This window comes from Oenanthe melanoleuca, chromosome 7 (genome assembly GCF_029582105.1).
Source record: "Oenanthe melanoleuca isolate GR-GAL-2019-014 chromosome 7, OMel1.0, whole genome shotgun sequence".
In the NCBI taxonomy this organism is placed as follows: domain Eukaryota; kingdom Metazoa; phylum Chordata; class Aves; order Passeriformes; family Muscicapidae; genus Oenanthe; species Oenanthe melanoleuca.
Genome location: NC_079341.1, coordinates 8,019,926 through 8,041,234, shown reverse-complemented (window position 1 = coordinate 8,041,234; position 21,309 = coordinate 8,019,926). Strand labels below are relative to the sequence as shown.

General features: G+C 41.6%; 1 protein-coding gene across 1 annotated transcript in view; it reads left to right on the top strand.

Moving 5' to 3' along the window:
• The first annotated feature begins 355 nt into the window (after positions 1-355).
• STAT4 (signal transducer and activator of transcription 4) overlaps positions 356-21,309 on the top strand; it is a 40,364-nt gene continuing 19,410 nt past the window's right edge. Inside the window, exons 1-7 of the mRNA XM_056496709.1 lie at positions 356-552; positions 3,498-3,626; positions 4,905-5,049; positions 16,725-16,823; positions 17,614-17,706; positions 19,439-19,517; positions 20,977-21,062. Coding sequence (XP_056352684.1) covers positions 3,499-3,626; positions 4,905-5,049; positions 16,725-16,823; positions 17,614-17,706; positions 19,439-19,517; positions 20,977-21,062 — 630 coding nt within the window. The 5' untranslated portion in view covers positions 356-552; position 3,498. The remainder of the gene's footprint in view (positions 553-3,497; positions 3,627-4,904; positions 5,050-16,724; positions 16,824-17,613; positions 17,707-19,438; positions 19,518-20,976; positions 21,063-21,309) is intronic.

Genomic DNA, 21,309 nt, shown 5'->3' with positions numbered 1-21,309 from the left:
CAAATTACTAATTCGCTGTCCTGATGTGGTCCACACAAGCTAAGCAGCCTGCTGTGCTCGCTGAAACCTAAAGGACAGAGAGCAGGTCTGAGCAGAGACAGGGGATGTTCAGGTTGGACATCGGGAAGAATTATTTCATGGAAAGGGTGGCTAAGCATTGGAATGGGGTGCCCAGGGAAGTGGTGGAGCCATCATTCCTGGAAGTGTTGAATAAACATAATGACTGTGGGTCTTGTGTTGATATGGCGATGTTTAGTCAAATGTTAGACTCGATGTTCTTGGAGGTGCTGCCCACCCTCTATGACTAAGCCACAAGACGCTTTGTTCCGCTGCCCAACCCCTCCAAGAGCTGCCCTTTGCATTTCGCTGGCCTTCACTGAGCAGAGCTCGGGCAGTGGGGACAGATTACACCGAGTGAAAAAGCCTCCAAAGCTTCTGGGGGACCAGCAGCACCCCGAGCCCCCAGCCCTGCGCCCTCGCTGCACGAACGGGAAGGATTTTGTACTTTCCAGCTTCGCGAAGACAAGCAGCTCCCTGCGGAGCTGTGCCCAGGTAAGTGAGGGGCAGATCTCCGTGTCACCGGCAGATCTCCGTGTCACCGGCAGATCTCCCGTGTCACCGGCAGATCTCCAGTGTCACCGGCAGATCTCCCGTGTCACCGGCAGGTCTCCAGTGTCACCGGCAGATCTCCAGTGTCACCGGCAGGTCTCCCGTGTCACCGGCAGATCTCCAGTGTCACCGGCAGATCTCCCGTGTCACCGGCAGGTCTCCCGTGTCACCGGCAGGTCTCCGGTGCCACCGGCAGGTCTCCCGTGTCACCGGCAGGTCTCCCGTGTCACCGGCAGATCTCCGGTGCCACCGGCAGGTCTCCCGTGCCACGGCGGAGCCGGGCGGGGCTGACGCACAGGAAGGCGCTGCCGGGGCGGGCGGGCCGTGCAACCCGCGGGGCGGCGGAGCGGGGCCGGGGCAGGCGAGTGGGGCACCGGGGATGGGTGGGGTGGGTGGGATGGGGGAGAGCGGCCAGAGCAGCACAGGCGAGTGGGGCACCGGGGATGGGTGGGGTGGGAGCGGCGGAGAGGGGCCGGGGGTGTAGGCAAGTGGGGCACCGGGGGATAGGATGGGACGGGATGGGATGGGACGGGATGGGGCGTGGGAGCGCGGTCCGAGCGGCACAGGTAAGTGGGGCACCGAGGGATGGGTTGGGATGCGCACGGACCCCCGGCATGGGCCGGACTGATCGGACCGGGCTCAGGGCAAGCCCGAAAAGCGGGGCTGGTCCGCGCTGCCCGGAGTGCGGCTCCATCCCCGCCGACCCGCAGCACCCGCTGCTCCTTTTGCCTTACAATAACAGGGTGATTGGGGTGTAAGGGACCTTAATGAGCACGACCTTCCTACACCCCGCCGCGGGCAGGGACACCAGGTTGCTCAGATCCCCGTCCAGCCTGGCCTCGAACGCCTCCAGGGATGGGGCATCCACAGCTTCCCTGGGCTCCCTGTTCCAGTGCCTCGCCACCCTCACAGCAAAAAAACTTTTTTCCAATGTCTAACTTGAACCTGCTCTCAGTTTGAGCCCGTTCCCCCTGTCCTCTCACTACGTGCTCTTGTAGACAGTGTTGCCGCATCTTTCCTGAAAGCTTTAGCTCAGTTCCCTTCGGGGGAATTACAATTGCACAATGAGCTACAACTGCCCGACCTTTCAGCTGTCCCTGCAAAACCTTTTGGGCAACGGGAACGTGGGTTGTACCGAGCACATCACAAAAATCCCAGGGACAAACCCTACCCGTGTGCTTTGCAGCAGTTTATGCATGCGAGCATCCCTGCAACCTACACGGCCTGAGGGGGCTGCAGCCTGGACAAAATTTTGCCTTCTTTCTTGTTTGTTTGGGGTTTCCTGTTTTGTCGTTTTTTGGGTTTTTGGTTTTTTTTTTTTTTTTTTTTGTTTTTGGTTTTTTTTTTTTTTTTTTGGTTTTTTTTTTATTTTTTTTTTACTCTAGATAAAAATATCACATTTCCTCGCTAGTCTTGTCGGGATATCATAATCACCAAAATTCACAGCATTTACAATAACAACTCACACCAAAACTGAACCGACTTTAAAATCTGTTGGTTTGGTGTTGGGTTTTTTTTTTTTCTGAGTGTGAGTTCAGAAGAAGTTACAGTCAGACTCAGCAATCTTGGAGGTCCCTTCCAAACCTTAACAATTCTCTGATTTTATTCTATAAATTATTAATGCATTACAATTTGATTCCTTGTATGTAGCACCAGAAATAAGGTTTGGGATTCTTTGTAGCTGTCAATACAGCAGCACAGGCAGAAAAACACCTCCAGTACCTAACTCCTCCTCAGCAATTTAAAGAAACAGAGTAAATATCCAGGCAATATTTTTTTTCCTCTCAGAATGGAAGTAGTAAAGAGGAGGGAAATGTCACTGGGCACATTTCCACTGACATTATATACAGTGTCCTTCATACCACACACAGAATCATCCTATCAGCCTGCCTTGAGAAACTAAAACCTGTCACTTTTACTTTTGCATGAGTAAGTGCTCAGGACTCCATTAAGCCTTGAAATACTGCTTTTTTATTTTTTTTTCTTCTGACTTTAAAAAATGCAGAATGAAAGACTACATCATTAAAAATATGATGTCTTTATTTGAAACTGTTGACATTCTGAAACTAGAATTCAGAAGTGGAAATAGCAAAGCTGCATATAAAAAGGTCAGCTTTCTATAAAAATATCCACCTTGATGAAATCTTGCTTTTTTTCTTCAGGGAAGGTATCCATCAAAAAATGTTCCAATAGATCCACAGTTTGTTGGTCCATTTCAGTCTTTAATCCCTGAATGTATTTTGTGTCTTTAGTTAAGATGAAATGGAAGATCACCTCTGGTATGGGATCAGGACAGAGCCCACTGATCTCAGCCCTAGGACTGAGATCCCAGGGCTCATCAAATATAATTCTATGGCCATGTAAAGTAGAGAAGATGTACTAGATTTGGGTTGTAAAGCAGTACTCTCCCAACAGGAAATGTGGGGCTTTAGGAACAGCACACTGTGATGACTTTAGGAGAAAATTGAGTGGAATTAATCCACCAAGAAGAGAATAAAATCATTGCTTTCCACTATCCTTCAGTAAGAATAGTTCTATCTGGGTTTGAAGAGTACAATCCTAAACTTCTTCTCTCAATGAGAGATGGTGTGTAAGTTTTGCCACTTTACAAGCATCATAAAGTATCTCAAAAATTGACATAAAGGAAGGGAATTGACAGGGGTGCCCATTCAAGTGTAAGACCCAGAACTTCTTTAATGGCCTTGCTCACTTTTCTCCTTCTTCCCTTTATCTGGCTAAATTTACTCAAGTACCACCTGCTTTGAAAGACAGACTAAAATGTCAAAGTTTATAAGAGCTACAATGAAAATAACCAATTTATGCATTTTGGACTAGTAATTAATATTCATTTTTCAATTGCAGTCATGTTTAATTCCTTTCTTTTGCAGTATGTCCCAATGGAGTCAGGTTCAACAACTGGAAATAAAGTTTTTGGAGCAGGTGGACCAGTTCTATGATGATAACTTCCCCATGGAAATCAGGCACCTACTAGCACAATGGATAGAAAGCCAGGACTGGTAGGATTTCATTCATTCTGTCTCCTCTCATTTTAATCACCAACAATTCTTTTGTTTGCTGGCAGGCTTTAGGGTGCTCATTTACAAACTGAGCAAGTCTCTACACTCCAATAATACTATTTCACTAGTTATGGATTTAGCCATTTAAACTAAAGGAATATTGGGAGGTGGAGTTTCACATTTGAACTTACTCCTAAACAAAATCCAATAAAAATGGATTAAAAAAAAAATAACACAAGTTAATTTTCAATGGAAATGTTATCCATTTACCTCTTGCAGCATAAAATGATCCACTTGTCCAAAACTGCACTTAAAGCTGGATAATTCTGGGGAAGAAGCCAGCTGTTTACAGGAACTATTCCTCCTCTAGGAGGTCACTTCATGCACACATCTGGATTCAATTCACTTGAGAGTTATCTTAAAAAATTCCAAACTAAAATGAGAAAAAAAAATAAAAATAAGAAAAAGGAGAGAAGAGAAAGAGTCACACCAGACAGAGACATCTCAATGCCATACTGTCCAAACTTGTTCCTCCTCAGTTTTGTCACTAATGCTATGGCCCTGCATAACACAAGCAGCAAAACCAGTAAAGCCTGGCTTTGTCTGTGCTTGTGTCCTGTGTTCCCTACATACCCTTCACCAGCAGCCTCAGAGTCCTCCTGTATCCCCAAATAGTTTGGCTGGGGGAAGGCTCATCTGGTGCCTGGTGTGAGGAGCTGTAGCTGCTGCCTGGCCATCTGGCTGTTGCCTCCTGGAGCAAGTTATTGCTGCCATTTCCCTCAGTGGAGGAGCTAATTTGGATTCCTTTCTTCTACCAACCTGCCAGACTGACATGAAATTTGTAAGAACGTTCTATCTTTTGGACTTCAAGCCTGTTGCCAGCTTTGTCTGAAACTGGGCAGCGAATTCAGAAGTTATATCTGTGTGACTGAGTGAGAGGGACAGTTTGCATAAGCCCCATTTCCTCTGACAAGTGAGCTGGAAGTATTTAAATATTCACTGGACCAGAGACTAGAAAACCTTGGTTGTATTCTCTGGCTGACTCTACTGTCTGTGCTACCACCTCACCCTCTTTTTATAGGTGCATATGTATTGGAATATTAAAAAAACCCCACAAAATCATAACAATCACAAGCTCTGACTATATGCAAGTCACCATGTACTTAAAGTCTTTTTTTTCTGCCTAGATTTCTGAATAGATTATCATCTTCTCTATGCTAGATTGACACATCAGTCAACATTCTAAATGTGCATTGCTGTTGTTCACTGGTTCTTTAGGGAGGCTGCAGCCAACAATGAAGCAATGGCAATGATCCTTTTACAGAATTTGATAATACAAGTGGATGAGCAGCTGGACCGAGTTTCGCAGGAGAAGAATCTGCTCTTGATACACAACCTGAAAAGAGTCAGGAAGCTGCTGCAGGTGGGTCATTGTGACAAATTGCAGTGCACTTTTGCTGGTCTCTGGAGCTCTGTGGAATGCAGTTTGTTCCAGTGCCCAGCTCAGAGCTGCCCTGACTGCCACAGACTCCCAGCAGCAACAGGGAGACTGAGCCTTCAACAAGATAATTCAAAATAACCATTCCACTGTCTCTTTGTGGAACAGAAATTCCTATTTCAATGCACACAGCTTGGATACAAATGCTGGGAGTTCTCAGCTCTGTGCATATCTGTGTTTCTCTGAGCTCTTACAAATGACACTGTACAGTGCTTGTGTTTATTACAGATGTAATTACCACCTTTCAGACACCTACAGATATTTAACTGTGGAATGAAATACATGCTTGGGGCTTATGGCAGCACCATGAAAAAGGAACTGCTGTAAATCATCAGCCTGCTTGGTGTTTTATGCTTTTCTGGGATTATTTGTTATGAATTACTTAAAGGATTTACCATTAGGCTTCTGCAAAATTTTATTTCTTTTGATTGGCTGAATATTTCTCTAATAATAGTTTATCTAAAGCAAGGATTCTTAGAGTTTCATTTCATTAGTCACCTACTTCTTGACATCTGTCTTCTGCATAAAGCAGATATTTTTAAAAGCCATTGAGTTTAATGAAAGTTTGGGGGTTTTTCTCTTCTTTGATGGTGTTTTCCATAAGTACTTAAATGATAATTACATTGCTTGCCAAACATTTTCTTTATTTGAGACATATGTACATATACACACTGGCCTGGAAAATCTTAGCAGGACTTCAATTACTTTGCTCTCTTTATGGCTGTGTCTTTCTACTCTTTATTCCTAGTGGGGGCCTCTTAAAAATATGACACTATTTCCATCACTACTGCTTTTTCAGCTTATATTATGCAAGCATCTTCCTGTAATTTAAAATAAAATAACTTTTTGTTTCTTTTCTGGTTTTTGGAGCAGCACTTTTCGTAATTTCCATGCTCTTCAAACACCAAATTTGCTCAGCTGCAGAAATCCTGTTGTTTCCATGATGATCTTGGCACATTTTGCCACAAAGTTGTATCACCTTAGTAAAGGATTCTTCCACAGGGGCAGATGTGTGGAAAGAGCATTTCAGGTCAAGCAGTTGCACTGGTGTATTCCTTGAGCATTGCAGGATAATGTTTCTAGGTGAGAAAAAAAAAACCAAAGCCCAGCAGCTCTCCCCATCACTTATAATGTTGACCTCTCTTCATTGCATCAAGACCTGAATTTAGACAAAAAGCTACCCATTCACTTTCAAAATACACATGCAAACCACCAAAAACTGAATGGCACTTTCACTCTTGGAGCTTTTCCTGATCTTGAACACTACCACCCACAGTCTATATTCTGATTTCCAAAAGAATTAGAATAGGCTGGAGTACAACCAGGTCCTTGCAATTTTTCATAACAACCTGTTATTGGATAGGTTGTTGTCTTAAATCTGTGACACCAGAATTTTTTACTTTTGCATAAAACACTATATTACAACTTTTAAGAACATAGAAGATAAATGTATGGGCTGCATGTTCTGTAGAACTACACAGGTAGTCTCCTGCTGCAGCTGTTAAAATTATTTTTTCACTGATTAGGTAAGTACATCAGTAAAGAAATACTACAGTAGCTGAAATCAGCTGACAGACTATCCTTGTTATCAATTGTCAAACATTATTTATGGACTGGACATGACACATAGCATGGACAGTACGTTCTGTAATGTTCTTGAGTATGCAAATTATCTAATTTTGGGTGTAATCTTTTGTGAATGCATTGCTGGTTGAATTTTACAGCTGAATGTATGAGAAGACTGGAAACTGGCATTTGGCTTCCCACCCACAACTGGAAGCCCTTGCAGATACCCAACTCTTGAAATCTGTGCTAGTTTGTGGCAGGTTCATGAGACAACACCAGAAAAACGTGACTGATGTACAGAGCAGAATGCCATGAATCCTTTTTGTCCCAACATATCACCCAGGGAAGGGGAGGTGGAATGGTACACTGTAAAACTAATGAGATTTTTCACTGACTGATGAAAGAAAGACTGGGTTCCTAATATAGGGGAGGAAGCTGGTTTTGTAAACATCTTTTCCTCTCTGGTGACACTGTGAACAGTGTTGGTTTGACTTTCTCTGAAGGTTAGTTGCCAGGAGCCCACCTTTATCTCTGCTTCACTCTCTAGTGCTAGCACTTCTTTGAAATTTCACAGCTCCCTCCTCTTCCTTCCCCTCTGAACCACACACAGATGCACGGACTCTGCTCATCATGCACACACACAAAGCTGTCCAACCTCAATACACAATCTGAGTACAACATTTGTTCATTATTTTGAGCCAAACTGTGTTACCCTATTGAGTAATACTTGACAAAACAGATAGTGCTGGAAACCAGCACTTATCACTATGTACACAGCATAGTAGGTTGAGCTGTGGTAAAGGCTCCCAAATGCTATGACAGTAGAAATAATAAAGAAAAATTCAATTAGAGAACACACAAAAGCTATTCAAAAGCAACCTGCAGTTCTTGACAAAACACAAACTGAGACTAACATCTAATCAGAAATACAATTGGATGGTTAGTGACAGGCAGCCTCAGAAGAGGAAGCAATGCACACTTCAGAAGTGGCCTGTGCACTTGTTTCCTAGAGAGACAAGGACTCCTCAGGATCAATATTCCTGGTGCTGTTACTAAGTCTGGAAAGCATTATTTCTAGGAGTCTCCATCACCACAGCCAAGCACACCTTACCTAAAAGTTCTCCCTGAGATTTTTGTCATAAAATTGAGAAAAATCTTCTATTCTGACTGTTTACTGGAACACCTTTACATAAATATGTTAGTTGTTTGTAGCAATTATGTCAAGATGGACACAGCACCATCAACAGCCTCTTATTAGAAACTTTACATGCCCTCTCTCAGGCAGCTCCTCACTGACTTCTTCTCTCAGCAAGCTTCCTTCTGTATGACTGGCTAACCCCAAACCTGCCCCTTACCCAGCCACACATCCTTTCTTCCTCACAGCAGACTCCATCCCAAACTGCAGCAGACTCTGGGTCTCAAGCTCCAACTGTAACTTGTGGCCAGCTGCCCCCACTCTTTTATAACCCCCATCCTCACTGGGCAGGCAAGGCTGTGTCCTTTCAGCAATCAGTACAGCTGTAGTTCATTGGGAAAGATTGCCTTCTGCACTATCCTTACTAACTATTCTTCCCACAGTTGTTATGTGGAAATAAGATGGAAATAGTGAAAGAAGAGAGACTTTGCTTGCCTCAGTTGCACCACAAAGTTTTGGGCAGCCTTGGGGGTTGTGAAGGGCAAAGAGTAGAAGTCCAAGCAGGAAGGTGGGTCTGCCTGGCACCCCTGCTTTTAGAACACAGGGATCATCCCTATTCTCTCACCTTTAGAGAAATAACTATGGAATATGGCATTCCTGCTCAGACTCCTTACATTTCCAAAATTACCTTCAGGGGGAGAAAAGAAACACTGACCAGGAAATATGTCATTTGAAAAAGTTATAAGCACTTGAAAATAGTGTTGAGAAGCTTAGCTAGGCAGCTGTGGTCACTGCTAGCTCTCTGCAATTTGCTTCTCTACTTCTTGCTTTCATTGAAATATCTCTTCTTCTTGATATTAATCTGGTATAAATATTGTGTTAATATCAGGGTCAGCATTTTAGGTTAAAATCCTTCATATTTGCTTCCCAAATTATTATTACTTCCCTAGTCAGTAAATTGGATTCATTTCTATAGCAGAGCAGCCTTTTGTTGCTGTGTTCTTCAGTGGGAGACAGAATAGCACAGTCCCTTTCTGAATTCTCTGTCCATCTTCCTAGAGAGCTCCTGTTCCCCCCAGCAGCAGTCTTGGAAAGGGAAGAGGGAGGAAAATGTTCAGAGGCAGTGGGAGAAGGAGCAGGGAAACTATGTTATAGTTCTTTCTCCTTAAAATCTAGATGGAGAAAAGCAAAGCGGATTAGTCACAAGGAGATGGTTTGTGCTGTTGTTATGACAACCAAATGTAAAGGGCAGATGTTAAGCTTTGAAGAGCTGCCTAGCACTTCTAGGAACCAAATTACAGATGTGAGAGTCTCCATGACCTTGGCCCATGGACAATTACATCCTAATTTTCAGAAGGAACATTTTTATGTGACAGCATACCTGTCCCTGACAGGCCCCTGTGCGATACATGACTGGAGGACAGGCACTGTCCACATTCCTGACCCAGAATCCTGGGCTGGGGAGAGAGTGCAGGGAGCCTGGGAATCAGAGATGGGCACTGTCCCCCAGTGTCCCAATGCTCCATTTAGGAATGATGCTGGAATGATGCTGCACCATTTTCCATCCCCAGGATGTCCTTTCCTCTGCATGCTCCAAACTGGAGACCTGGAGCACCCCTCAGGTGCTTGCTGGACAAGAAGTAGTTCTGTGGAATGCAGCCTGGCCCAAGTGTGGGCTCAGATGAGCTCTCAGGAGGAGCCACTGTCTGTGCTGTGCCCTGTGGCAGCTACTGGACAGCCCCATCAGGGCAAAAGCAGAAATTCCCAGAATCATCCTACTCATAACTGAAGCTCTTATTTATGCACTAGTCTCAAGATAACTTCTGAAAGCAATCCCTTCTCATTAATGGCAACATGCATCCGTGTCACTTCTCTGTTTATGATATTCAGGGTGAAATCTGATTACATAAATCTTCCTTTATAAAAGTGAAATAACAGATTTCAGGAATAAAAAGGGCTGCTCTGCTCATTTACCATTGAAGCCTGAGTTAATGAGTATACTGTGTGCTCTGGGGAACAATTTGCTGTAAATTATGTATATTCATGAAATTCATTTAATTGTCTCAGCAGATTCTCCAGTATTGGTGAACTTTACTGACCCCCCAGCCCTGCTAGAGCCTAAAATGAGGGGAGGGAGGGTAATGGGATTATGCCTGGATGAGCAGGTCTGTGGGCACACACACCATTAACACCTTGGGGTCTGTTTACAAAGGGAGAGGTCAGGCAGAAGCACCAGATCTGTCGATTCACACCCCAGAGTTACATAAAAAAAAGCTTTTGGAAGTTGCAGTAAGTAGTTGGGAAAGAGTTCTTTGGTTACATTGCTTTATCCTACATGGCTCTGGCTGTTTTTATGGAAAAGTCTGGAATAGCTTCTGAAATTATCTGCTGTGATCTAAAACAACATATATTAGGGCACTTTTTTCCATGTAAAATTCACTGTTTCTATGTGGTACAAACAAATGCATCTTTACACAATGCTGCTTAAAACAGTAACACTGTTCCTGTGTTCATTCCTGATTCTGTGTCATGTTCCTGCTTATTCTGCCCAGTTTGTTTCCATCTGCAATGGGAACTGAGCATCCCTGCGCTCCTCCAGAGAGAACTAAGTGAACAAATAAAGGTTTCTCAGTTCAAGTGACTGTTTACAAAAGCCTCTGTACCAGAAAGGAACATGCATGAGGAATCCTAAGAGTATTTATTTCAGTACATCAAAGAAATAGGATATTCCAGTTGGTGCCAGACAAACAATTCTAATAAGCCCTGTGCTGAGAAGCAGTTGCAAAGAGTGGAAACAGCTATTGATGTTTAAGTTGCAGTTTCCTGTTAAAGCTTACAAAAGGGTGAGAATGGAACAAAACAGAGAAAGTTCCTAATAAACCACGGAAGATCTATTTTAGAATGTTATTTACACCTATTTAGCACTCGTGCAGCCTGCCAGGTCAACAACTCAACACGCTGAAGTGGGAAGTGTGTTTTGAACCAGCGTGTCCTGCTGTCTGACACAATTCAGATTGTATTAAACTGCTCCCAGTGAGTTTTTCAGCACAACCATTAAAGCTGTTTACAGAAAATTTTGGTGTGCAAACGGGAAACCCCGCACAGAAATCTGTTTGCTAAAGCAACTGCAGCCTCAGCTAACAAAGGTTTTTAAAAATGATTGGTACAGGACCAAAAAAGGTTACTTGTTACAAGTAAAGTACTTTGGGGTTTCTAGTTATTTAAAGACCACAACTCTAAAAGTTAATAAATGTTTCAGTTTGTTTTTGTGGAATGAAAAAGAGTTAGCTTGCAGAAAAATGTAAAAATATAAGCAAACTAAATAACCTCTGGTGGGCTTTGTTCATTCTGAAGTACTAAGAGCCCAGTTGCAGTTGAACATCTGCCTGAGAGATTAGTTAATAATACTCAGGTCTTTGTGCCCAGAAGAGGAGGAGGATGTGGGGGTCAGTCCTCTCTGTCCTCTGATATTTTACCCTTTTTCATAGGGAACATGGTATTTTTATTTACTTTCAAATTAATCTCATTTAAACAAGAGGTTATTTATTTTTAAATAAATATCAAATAAGAAGTATCACTACATTATTGACCCCTCCCTGTCTGTGCAGTTCTACTGTCTGATGATGATTTCTACAGATGTGTATTTTCTGTAGCTTTCTCTCACCCTACCTGCTCAGAAATCAGATTATTCCTTGAGTGGTTTTAGTGGCTGCTGGGAGGGACTCAGCAGTGGAATTTGAGGGGTGGAGAAAAAGACCTCTGCCTTCACAGCTCATTCACTGTGCTTTTACAGCTTTACTTACTGCAATTTACTTGTACATGCCCTAAAATAATTATAATCATCTGGAAGTTATGCATCATACACTGTGAGAAAACTCCAAGACTACATGGCTGTGTATTAGGACTTGCCACACATCATAGGAGTTTTCTAAAACAAAGAGGTTGCCTTTAAGTTCTCTCACATATTTTGAGAGGTACAAGGGAAAACTAAAAATAAAAGTACAAGAGCAGTCTAAATAGATAGTGTCACAGGCACTTCCTCCTAAGGGCTAAGATAAAACAGAGACATCTTTCTAGTAGAAGATTTTTTAGTACAAGCTTTCAAAAATCTCCCAAGCCATCAGGCCAACACAAGGACTGATTCTTTCTTTTTATTCTGCTGTTGTCTTCATTAGGCTTTCTGCCTGGATTCTTAAACAAATGTAGAAAACAAATCAAGGCAAAGTGTTATTTGTCATATTTGAAGGTGAAAACTGGAAATATGTATGTACAGCTTCCCTCCCACACCTTCGAGATACACAACCAAACCAAAGCTTTCTTTCTTTCAAAAAAATAAAAAGATAGACAAAAGGGGTTTTTCATCCCTGCTATGATTTTATGAAAGATGAGATGTTTTCTTATCTAGAAAAATGCTGAGTATCATACTTAGTAAAATAATCATATCACAAGTGAGCAATAAGGAAGGAAATGTATTTTTGCTTGACTTTGTCTTGCTGTTTCCTATCCCTCCTCCCTTCCATCAGCTTCTTCAAATATTCATTGTGTATGAACAAACACTTTAATGGTCATACTAAATAACCCTTCTACACCTAAAGCTCCTATTGTACACAATTAAAAGGCTTAAGAAGGGCTTTTTTTCTGGCAGAAATGAGAAGAAATACAGCTTTTTTGAAAAAGAAAATTGATTAAAAATTGGTTTAAAAAATAAATAAAAAGAAAAGAGAAAAGAAGAGAAAACCCGCCCAAATTCTGAAGCAATTCTCAGAATTGGAAAGCACCAAAACCTACTTAAGTCCCTTTTTAATATCACCTTGAAAACACTGAGATAATCAGGCAAACCCCTGAGTGACTTTCTAATGGTTTCATAGCACATCATTCTACATTGCAAGTTGAAACCAGCTAACACCTTATCCCCTGCCTGAACCACTGAGAACAGAGCCAGATGCTCAGGTAGAGCACATCCAGTATTCACTGATATTGTGTACAGAGCCCTGCTTTTGCAGAAATGCCTCTTTGTTTTTCTTCGTGATCTAGTAAGATATTGTCACAACAGATGTCCCTAGAGTAGAAAGAGTGCATGCTGGGTGGCAGGAGGAAGGTTTTCTCCAAGGAAATGTCATCAGCATTTGCAGAAAATTGTCACCTGTTCAGAATGAAAATTCAAGTTCCCCCCATTTGCTTAAATTTAGCATCATGCTGGTAGTTCTTGAAAAGAATCCAGTCTAAATAAGATCATTTGTTGTTTGTTGTAACTGGCATGGAAAGACCTTGTTGGAGCAGAATAGAGGAGAAAGCTTCTAAGAACAACAAAATTACACTAATATTAGCAGATGTTTTCATTTGAAAGAAGAAAAGCAAATCCTCAATTTCTCTGTGTTGGTATTTGTCAAAAGACAAATACACATTTTCTCCTTACATGTTCAAACTTATTAATACAATTTTGCATATCTAAAGAATCCACACTCTTTTTCCTCTTCTAGCTGCTAGTGTTCATGTCACTCTAAGTTAGGATTCCCCAGTCTCAAGCCATTTTTGGTTAAAATTCCTTAATTTTCCAACTTATACTACTCTTTTGCTGATAGCAGATAATTTTCAATCATTCATTCAGAAATTAAGATAATGTTGGGCAATTTCTGTCCTCAGCTAAAGACAAAATGGAAGGGCAGAGCAACAAGAGCTGGCAGTACATAACTAATAAGGGAATACCAAGCAGTGCATTCTAAAGTAATTACAGCCAAGAAGTGTAAAATTCAGGCAGAAAATTATTTTTAGTTTTATTATTTTCCCAAGTCAAAAGCATGGTTATTGTGGCTTCTACTAGTTATTGTTATTAAACAAGTTGCAATTCCTGAGATATTTAGTGATGCATTTCATTTATCAATTTATTACTGATGAGCTGCAATCCATCTGCTCCCTTACTGCAAAAGGGGCTGCTCCAGGAGCACAGGTGGCAGCTCCCTGTTGACCTTCTTGGCAAATACTCAAACTGAATCAGGTTGAAGGAGCACCAGCCTGGCATAAGTATGGAAATCACTACAGACCCAGCTTGTTTCTACAGCTTTAGGGGTTATAGAAAAAAAAAAATAAAGGGAGGGAGGAAGTGAATTTCCACTCCATCTCTTGATTCAGATGGTTTTCTCTTAATGAAACAAAGAAAAGGAGAGAAAGAAAGAGTGTTTGAAAGTTTTGCATATCAAACACTAGGAAAGTCCCCAGTAACTGGCACCCTTTGTGGGGAATTTTAACACATCCCACTGTCAGAATTTTTTTAACAGCCTCCTCTTCATAAATGCATTTTTCCAGCTCCAAGAGAGGATATTTACTTCTTCTTGACTGGGTTAAATAGCTTTTGTTTGACTCCTTTAAACCCTTGCAGTGCTGGAATTCTGTTGGGCAGTGATAAGCCAGGACTAAGGTAAGCCTCAAAGGACTAAGTATGGCATTGCCACTCACTGGCCATCTAGGGGGAGGGTGAACCCTGTTTTACTACCAAAAAGAAGTAACAGCCAGAAGCAGAAATTAACTGAGGAATTAATATGCCCATCAGTGGATTTATACCAGATTTCTCCCCACAGTTTTCATCCCAAGCCTTATAAGTAACAGGACTTTCCCCCCTCTAATCAAGGTATAGATGGATGAGACAGGCTTAGCAATAACAGCCAAAACAAGGCAGGACTGTTCCCCCCTCTCCCAGCTTCACATGTGCTCATCCTTAACAGTAAATAGATCCTTTGCTGAGCAGTTTCAGTCCACCAAGGAGCAGAAAACCCAGTTAGTGAAAAAACCATGGATCATTTCTATGCCAGTTAGCAGCCTGGATTGGCTCCCTAAGGAGTCAGGCACTGGGCTGGAGCCCAGCCAGGAGCACAGCCACTCTCTGCAGCAGCTCATTTGCCCTGGCTGTTGCTGTTGGACCTCAGTTCCACATGACACCCCACTCAATCCTTTGCAGGAAGATCACAGCCATTTCCCACATTTCTGTATTCCCTTCCCAAAGCTACATCCTGACACTACACACAGAGAGAGACTGGGAAATGTCCAATAAAGGGGACTGTGATTATATTACTGGACCTGAAGTGCAGTGGTGTTGAAGGAAGCTGTTAGTTACTGTCCTTACAGCCACGGAGCTGGCAGGGAGAAATGTGTAGTGACAGATCCTTGGCACTGTTATTTGACATGGAAATCAGCAGTGTATCCTTAATCAAGTCTCCTCTCACTGCCCAGGAAGGGGCAGGCAGGAAGGGAGTGCTTGGTGTTTCATCTGAGGCAGACTGTGTCCTGGGGTGGTGTTACTCACCACTTCTTGTCTACAGAGAAGCTGCTAAAACCAGTCAGGTTCCTAACTCCTGCTCCTCAGGGTGATTGATGCAGATGGTGGCTGGAGTAAAGCACCATCCTGAACTGCTTTTAGGGAGATCAAGGGAGGCACAGCACTGGGGCTACTCTGGTGTGCACTGGGGTATGTGCTTTTCCTGCCCTAAAAAGACTTCAGAAACCATAGAAACAAAGTTTTGTTCCATTGCCAACAATGCCAGGCAGTCAAAGCTTCCTTGGAAGATTATTTGGTACCTTGGTTATTTAGTTTTAAGGGTCCTGTGTCTTTCACCTTAATCCATACCTGGAACCACAGCACACATGGTATTTAATACCAAGCAACTCAAACCAAGTTGCCATGATCAAAAATACCATTTTTAATATGGTATTTTTTTACTTTGCAATTGAAGTCAAAACATATTTCAGATTACACATTTCATGCAAGAGCCCACAGGAAATGTTTAGTGAAAAGCATTAGAAAGGTATGTTTAATGCCATGGTACTTGTTGGATACAAAAGCAATGTGTTCACATTTTTGTCAGATGAATTCACACCCTTGTGTCTAACAAAACAATTGGTATGAGATATCAAAGGAAGATATGGCATCAATTAAAGTATGTATAAACTTATTATGCCATGTTCAGAGACAGCTAGAATAAAAGAGGTTCTGAGTGGCAGGGAGATATGAAGAAAATAAAGAATAATGATACAGAGGAGAAAATAGAGTAAGTCCAGAACTGGAAACGACATAGAAAAATAAATTAATGGACAAACACTGTGAGCGCTGAATGAAGGGTATCTGAATGAATAAATGAATGAATGAATGAATGAATGAATGAATGATACTGTATGAAAGGCATGAAGGATACTGAGAAACAGTGAATAAATACATCACAATAAAGGAAGCTGCTTGAGAGCCCTCAATCATTCCAATCTGATAAATACAGCATAAACCAATATTAGTTCAAACTGTTCCCAGTCCTTAGTCACACATCAGCAAATCAGCATTTTATTTATGGTGGTGTAAAAATATAGATTTTTTTTTTTTTTGGTTCTTTGGCTTATGACAAAAGTTACTTATTCCTTCATCTCAGGTACATTATTTTTTGAAAGAGAAAAATTGTTCATAGACATTAAAATTTAAGTCTTCTGCTTTATGCTGAGGAAGCTTTCCTGCTTGCATCATTACCATATTGATATGCTTACAAACTTTTTTTGTTGGCAAAAGTGCTACATGCTAAGCAGCAACATCCTATTGAAAATCGAAGAGGTGATAAAATCATGCCCAGAATAGGCTGACAGGAAAGCCCTTTCAAAACAGCTGTGTTAGCAGGGGAGCAATTTGATCTTCAGATGATATACATCTCAGAATTGTATCTTTATAATCTCCCTGGAACACCGTTAAGAATATTTTATGATGGTGACACTAACTGATGCTGCCCTGAAAGGCTGAACCAGCACTTGGAAAGGGGAGTCTTTTCCACCCACACCAATCTGTAGCTCACACATCATGTTGCTTGTGATTTCCAGAGGGACACCCTGAATTCTGGAAATTTTTTTGAGTTGTATATACTTGTGCTTGCAGGGCAAATATCATGGTAATCCCATGCATATAGCAGTGATCATCTCAAACTGCTTAAGAGAAGAAAGAAGAATATTGGCTGCAGCCAGCATGCCTGTACAGGTAATGAATTACATTTCATTAATCTGCTCCATGTTAATCTGCTCACATGCTTTTCAGACCAAATCCTGTCCTCTCATTCCACTGGAGTGATTTGTTTGCACTAGGGGTTGCCAAATGTTGCCCTTTAAACTCACATTTGAACTTCATTAGTGTCTCTTCTGCTGGAAACACTGCTATGAGGGACTTCCAGTCACAGCTAATCTTCAAAGACTTTAATCTGTGGGAAAGGTTTTAAAGAGATTATTCTTTGCAAAACAGATGTGTGTATTTTAAATTATGCAATGCATTAATTCATATTAACTATGGAATGCAAAAGACATTCCATCAAATATTTTATAGACTTATTGATGATTTTTATGTCTTTTGGAGAAAAAAATTCCAATTACCTATGAAACTTATTTTGGGGAAATTGTTACAAGATTAAAACCCAGAGAGAATTTTCAAGTCAACTGTGTTCTTGTTAATCACTCATGGATGTAATATGTATTCCTATATTAGTCTTGTGTCATGGATCTTTTTTTAAAAATCTAATAATCTATACTTAATCTACTTAATTCAATGTCTGCAGTATGCCCACACCTTTTCATAATTTGGATTTCAAAGTTAAAGCTGCATGTTTTTCAAAGGTGTAGAACTAAACATGTCTGTGTGTTTGCAGCAGTCTCCAGATGGTTGAACACTGGCTTTGGAATTCCCTCTGTGCTGGAACTTGCAGTGCAGTTCCTATCACCTATTAGTATTATTATTATATTATTACTTGCCCACTAATTATCTGTTCAATGTGTTCCAGGGGCCACTGGAAAAGTCTCTACAGAACTCAGTGGTTTCAGAACGCCAGAGAAATGTAGAACACAAAGTATCAGCCATCAAGAACAGTGCTCAGGTACCTCTTTTGTCCCGTGGGCTGTCTCTCACGACTTTCACAGACACACCTGAGCTATCTTTAATCTGGGTAGCACAATTCTGCCAGCAGACACACACACCATCCATTTTCCATTATTCCAAGGACATCTGGCCAGGCTGACAAGTCAGGACACACCTGGATCCCAGGGTGTCAGCACTGCCTGGGCTCCGTGTGAGCGCTCCCTCTTTTAAAGCTGTCACGCTCATCCCTGTGTGAGTTGCAGGCAGCAGGTGAGTGCAGTAAGAGCATACCTACAGTCTCTAAAAAGATGTGAGGTGCAGAAAATGTGTTTTTGCATCTTCACCTCCTGTAGCTGGGTCAGCAGTAGCTCAACCCTCACGACCTCTGAGTCATGTACTGAGACCTTTGTGGACCGAGGGTGCGTGACATAATTACGTGGTTTGGAGAGGTGGGGGACAGGAACACTGGGAGCTGATGGCAACCACTCTCCAAGAGTTTCTCATGCCACTGCAGGGCACAGCTGGGCTGAGTCAAACCCATAGCTATGTCCCAGAGACCTTGAAAGCTCAGAGAACACCTGCTCAGTTCAAGGCAGGATAAGGATTCAGAGCGCCCACGGCTTTTTTGCTACGCCAGCCCCACTTCCAGCTTTGCAGCAGTCTCAGTGTAGAAACTATATTTTAAATACCTCTCCATATATTGCTCAAAATTAACACTTGTGGTATACTGGAAAGAGATCCTAGATTTTCTCATCAGTGTCTCCTTTCACAGAGAAGAGGGGTTAGGGAGTTCAAACTCTTAGAAGGATAAAGTAATTTCAGAAGAATGTAATGCTAGGTGTCTATCTACACTTAAAGTTGTAAGATAAGAGTTGTAGAGCAGACAAAGCAGCAGCCTCTCATGCTGCTCCTGCCTGTGTGAGGAGGCACAGCCACCCCTGAAGGACCAGTGAAAATAGCAGAGTTTGGGGTTTTTTTTAGTAGGTAATTAAGTTGAACACAGATATTAGCCAGCTCCTCGTGCATGTAATTTCATACTTGACACGTATAATTTAAGACTTTAGTCTCCAAAATAAAGAGTAAACCAAAAAGGCTAATTGTGAGTGGGCTCATTTAGCAAGCAAGTTTCTTTATTTTCACAGATACTTAATGTGTATATCTTAGGGAACTAAAAAGGATTGTTTATGAGTTGTTGGCAAAATCAAGGCTTCCTATAAACAGCACAGAAATAGACCTTAGAAGTATAACAGATAATTTCCTACAGTTTTATTTTCCTTCTTCTGACGGGGTTTTTTGAATTATCATTGATTGGTTACCAGAAAATATCTTAAATATTTTTTTACAGCACATATGAAAAGAAAGCTGCAAAATGCCAAAGCAGCAAAAATGTTTCCTTTCTTTATCCAAATTCTTAAGACATTCTGTAAATAAATTCAACAATTTCAGTTTAGCTCAGGCTAACACAATCATTCCTACTTTCCACTATGTCATTGAACTAGTAAACTTGAAGGGATAAAGCTGAATCAACCACTGTCAACTGCAGGACAGAGGGTAATATGTGACTTTCTAAACAATATTACTTTTTAAAGTAAAATAAATCTGTAGCTATAAATGTGTGTTTATTATTCAATCACACTATTTAAAGTTTGCAAGATAGTAGAACAAGGGTTCCCATAACTGTTCAGGGGTTTTCAAATTATGAGAAAGGAAGATACTACATTATGCATTTGTTCATTTCTTTCCTGGGAAAGATGACTGACCAAGATGTGAAATACTTGGAAGACCTGCAAGAGGAATTTGACTTCAGGTATAAAACAATACAGAGCTTAGGTAAGAGTTTTTATACTAATTTTTAGATTTCCTAGGAAATGGCTGATTCTGCAGCTAGACTCCAGCATCAGGGGGCTTTCTGCATTACTTAAATAATATATGTAAACATACAAATGGATCTTGGTTTATATAAACGTATAGTCCTGAAACATAATGACTCTTTTGGGGTTAAGAGGGTAAAGAGGATCATGTTAAGAAAGTATAGTTATTTCCTATGGATAAGCTGCCTAATGTCATGTAAAGTATTTAATTTAAAGAACCTATTTTTCAATATCCTCCCCTTTTATATGGCCTTTCTTTGGGAGAATGTGGAAGAGACTCTCATTTCCCAGAATCGTGCAAAACTGATTTTTCTCACCTCTAACTTGGCTTTCTGTTCTTTTTTGACCACAGTGGTGATAACCAGCTGGTAAGCACTCAATGCATGTTTGACCAGCCTGGGATGGCTGAGATCTGCACATAGCAACAGTGCTTGCATGATCTCTTTCAGAAAAGAAACTGGGGTCTGCTTGTGTCTGCTCAGACATCTTTGTATTATCTTCCTTTGAACATGCAAAGATACTGGCCTTGAAACATCCAAGTCCTTAAGCACATCAACCCTAAATGTAGAAGGCTGGATACAACCCAGCAATCAGAATTTTCATGGTTTAATGAGTTGCTAGTCATCAGGCCAATTCTAATTATTGAGCACACAGATACCTGAAAGCTGCTCCACTTGCAAAACATGCTGACAATAAATGACTTTCAGGGCTTAAAATTTCGCTGTTCTGCTCCAGCACAGGCAGCTTCCAGTGTGTGGGAGCAATTGCTATGGCTGAGCTCGGGCTGGTTACTTGTCTGCCCCTACTGAAACATCCACCCTAACTCAGTTGGAAGGCATCAATCCAGAGCTTAGCAGGCACACAGTTGACACCAATTCCTTTTTTGAATGCAGCATGGAAGATGCAAAAGGTCGGGGAAAGGAAGGGTGGGGAAGAGCTGCATGTGAAAGAGCATGGGTGAGCTTGGTGAAACTAGTGCATGATCCAGAGAAGCACAAATGTTAGAGAGAGAGGGAAATGCCCAGTGATCAGTGCTCCTGGCTGCTGAAATTCCCCTGGCCACGAACACTTTATCTCTGTTTCAAATGCCTCTCAGCCAGACATTGTAATTGTCCAAAGAGCTTCAGTCTAAGTGCTGACACCACGAGCACATTTGTGTGTACAGATCAATCATTGATCCAAGCCAGATGTACATAATGCACAGGAGCATGCACAGGGATGAGAAGTTTAGAGAGCTCTGGGTATCATCTGTATGTTTTTTGCCTTTTCCACTTGCACATTTACAAACAGGACCATAAAACCTTATGTTAAACTTATGTTCATGCAGCCTGGTCGTGGCTTTTTTCCTCTTCTCTCCTTGTAAACAGGCATATGCACCCACACATCTATTTATGCTGATTTCTTTTCGTCCCCTGCAGAGCAGAATGACAAAAACAGTGGCCTCATTAAACAGGAAATGTTGGCGTTGCAGGCAATGCTCAATACTTTAGACTACAAGAGAAAGGTTAGTGACAATGTTCTGTCATTTGTGGTTAATCTGCTTTCTCCCCTTATTCCCACACCAAATACTCAAATGCGTACATGCGCCTTTCTAAATTTTCATCTCAGAAGAGCAGACGAATTTCACAGGAGTAAAAAATTTGCAAAATGTTTGGGTGGGTCTGGGTGATTTTGACTAGAAGTTAAGAAATTGGCAATCAAGTAACAGCTCAGTCAAGGATATGGTTTTGCTCACCTTAAGAGTGAAGTAA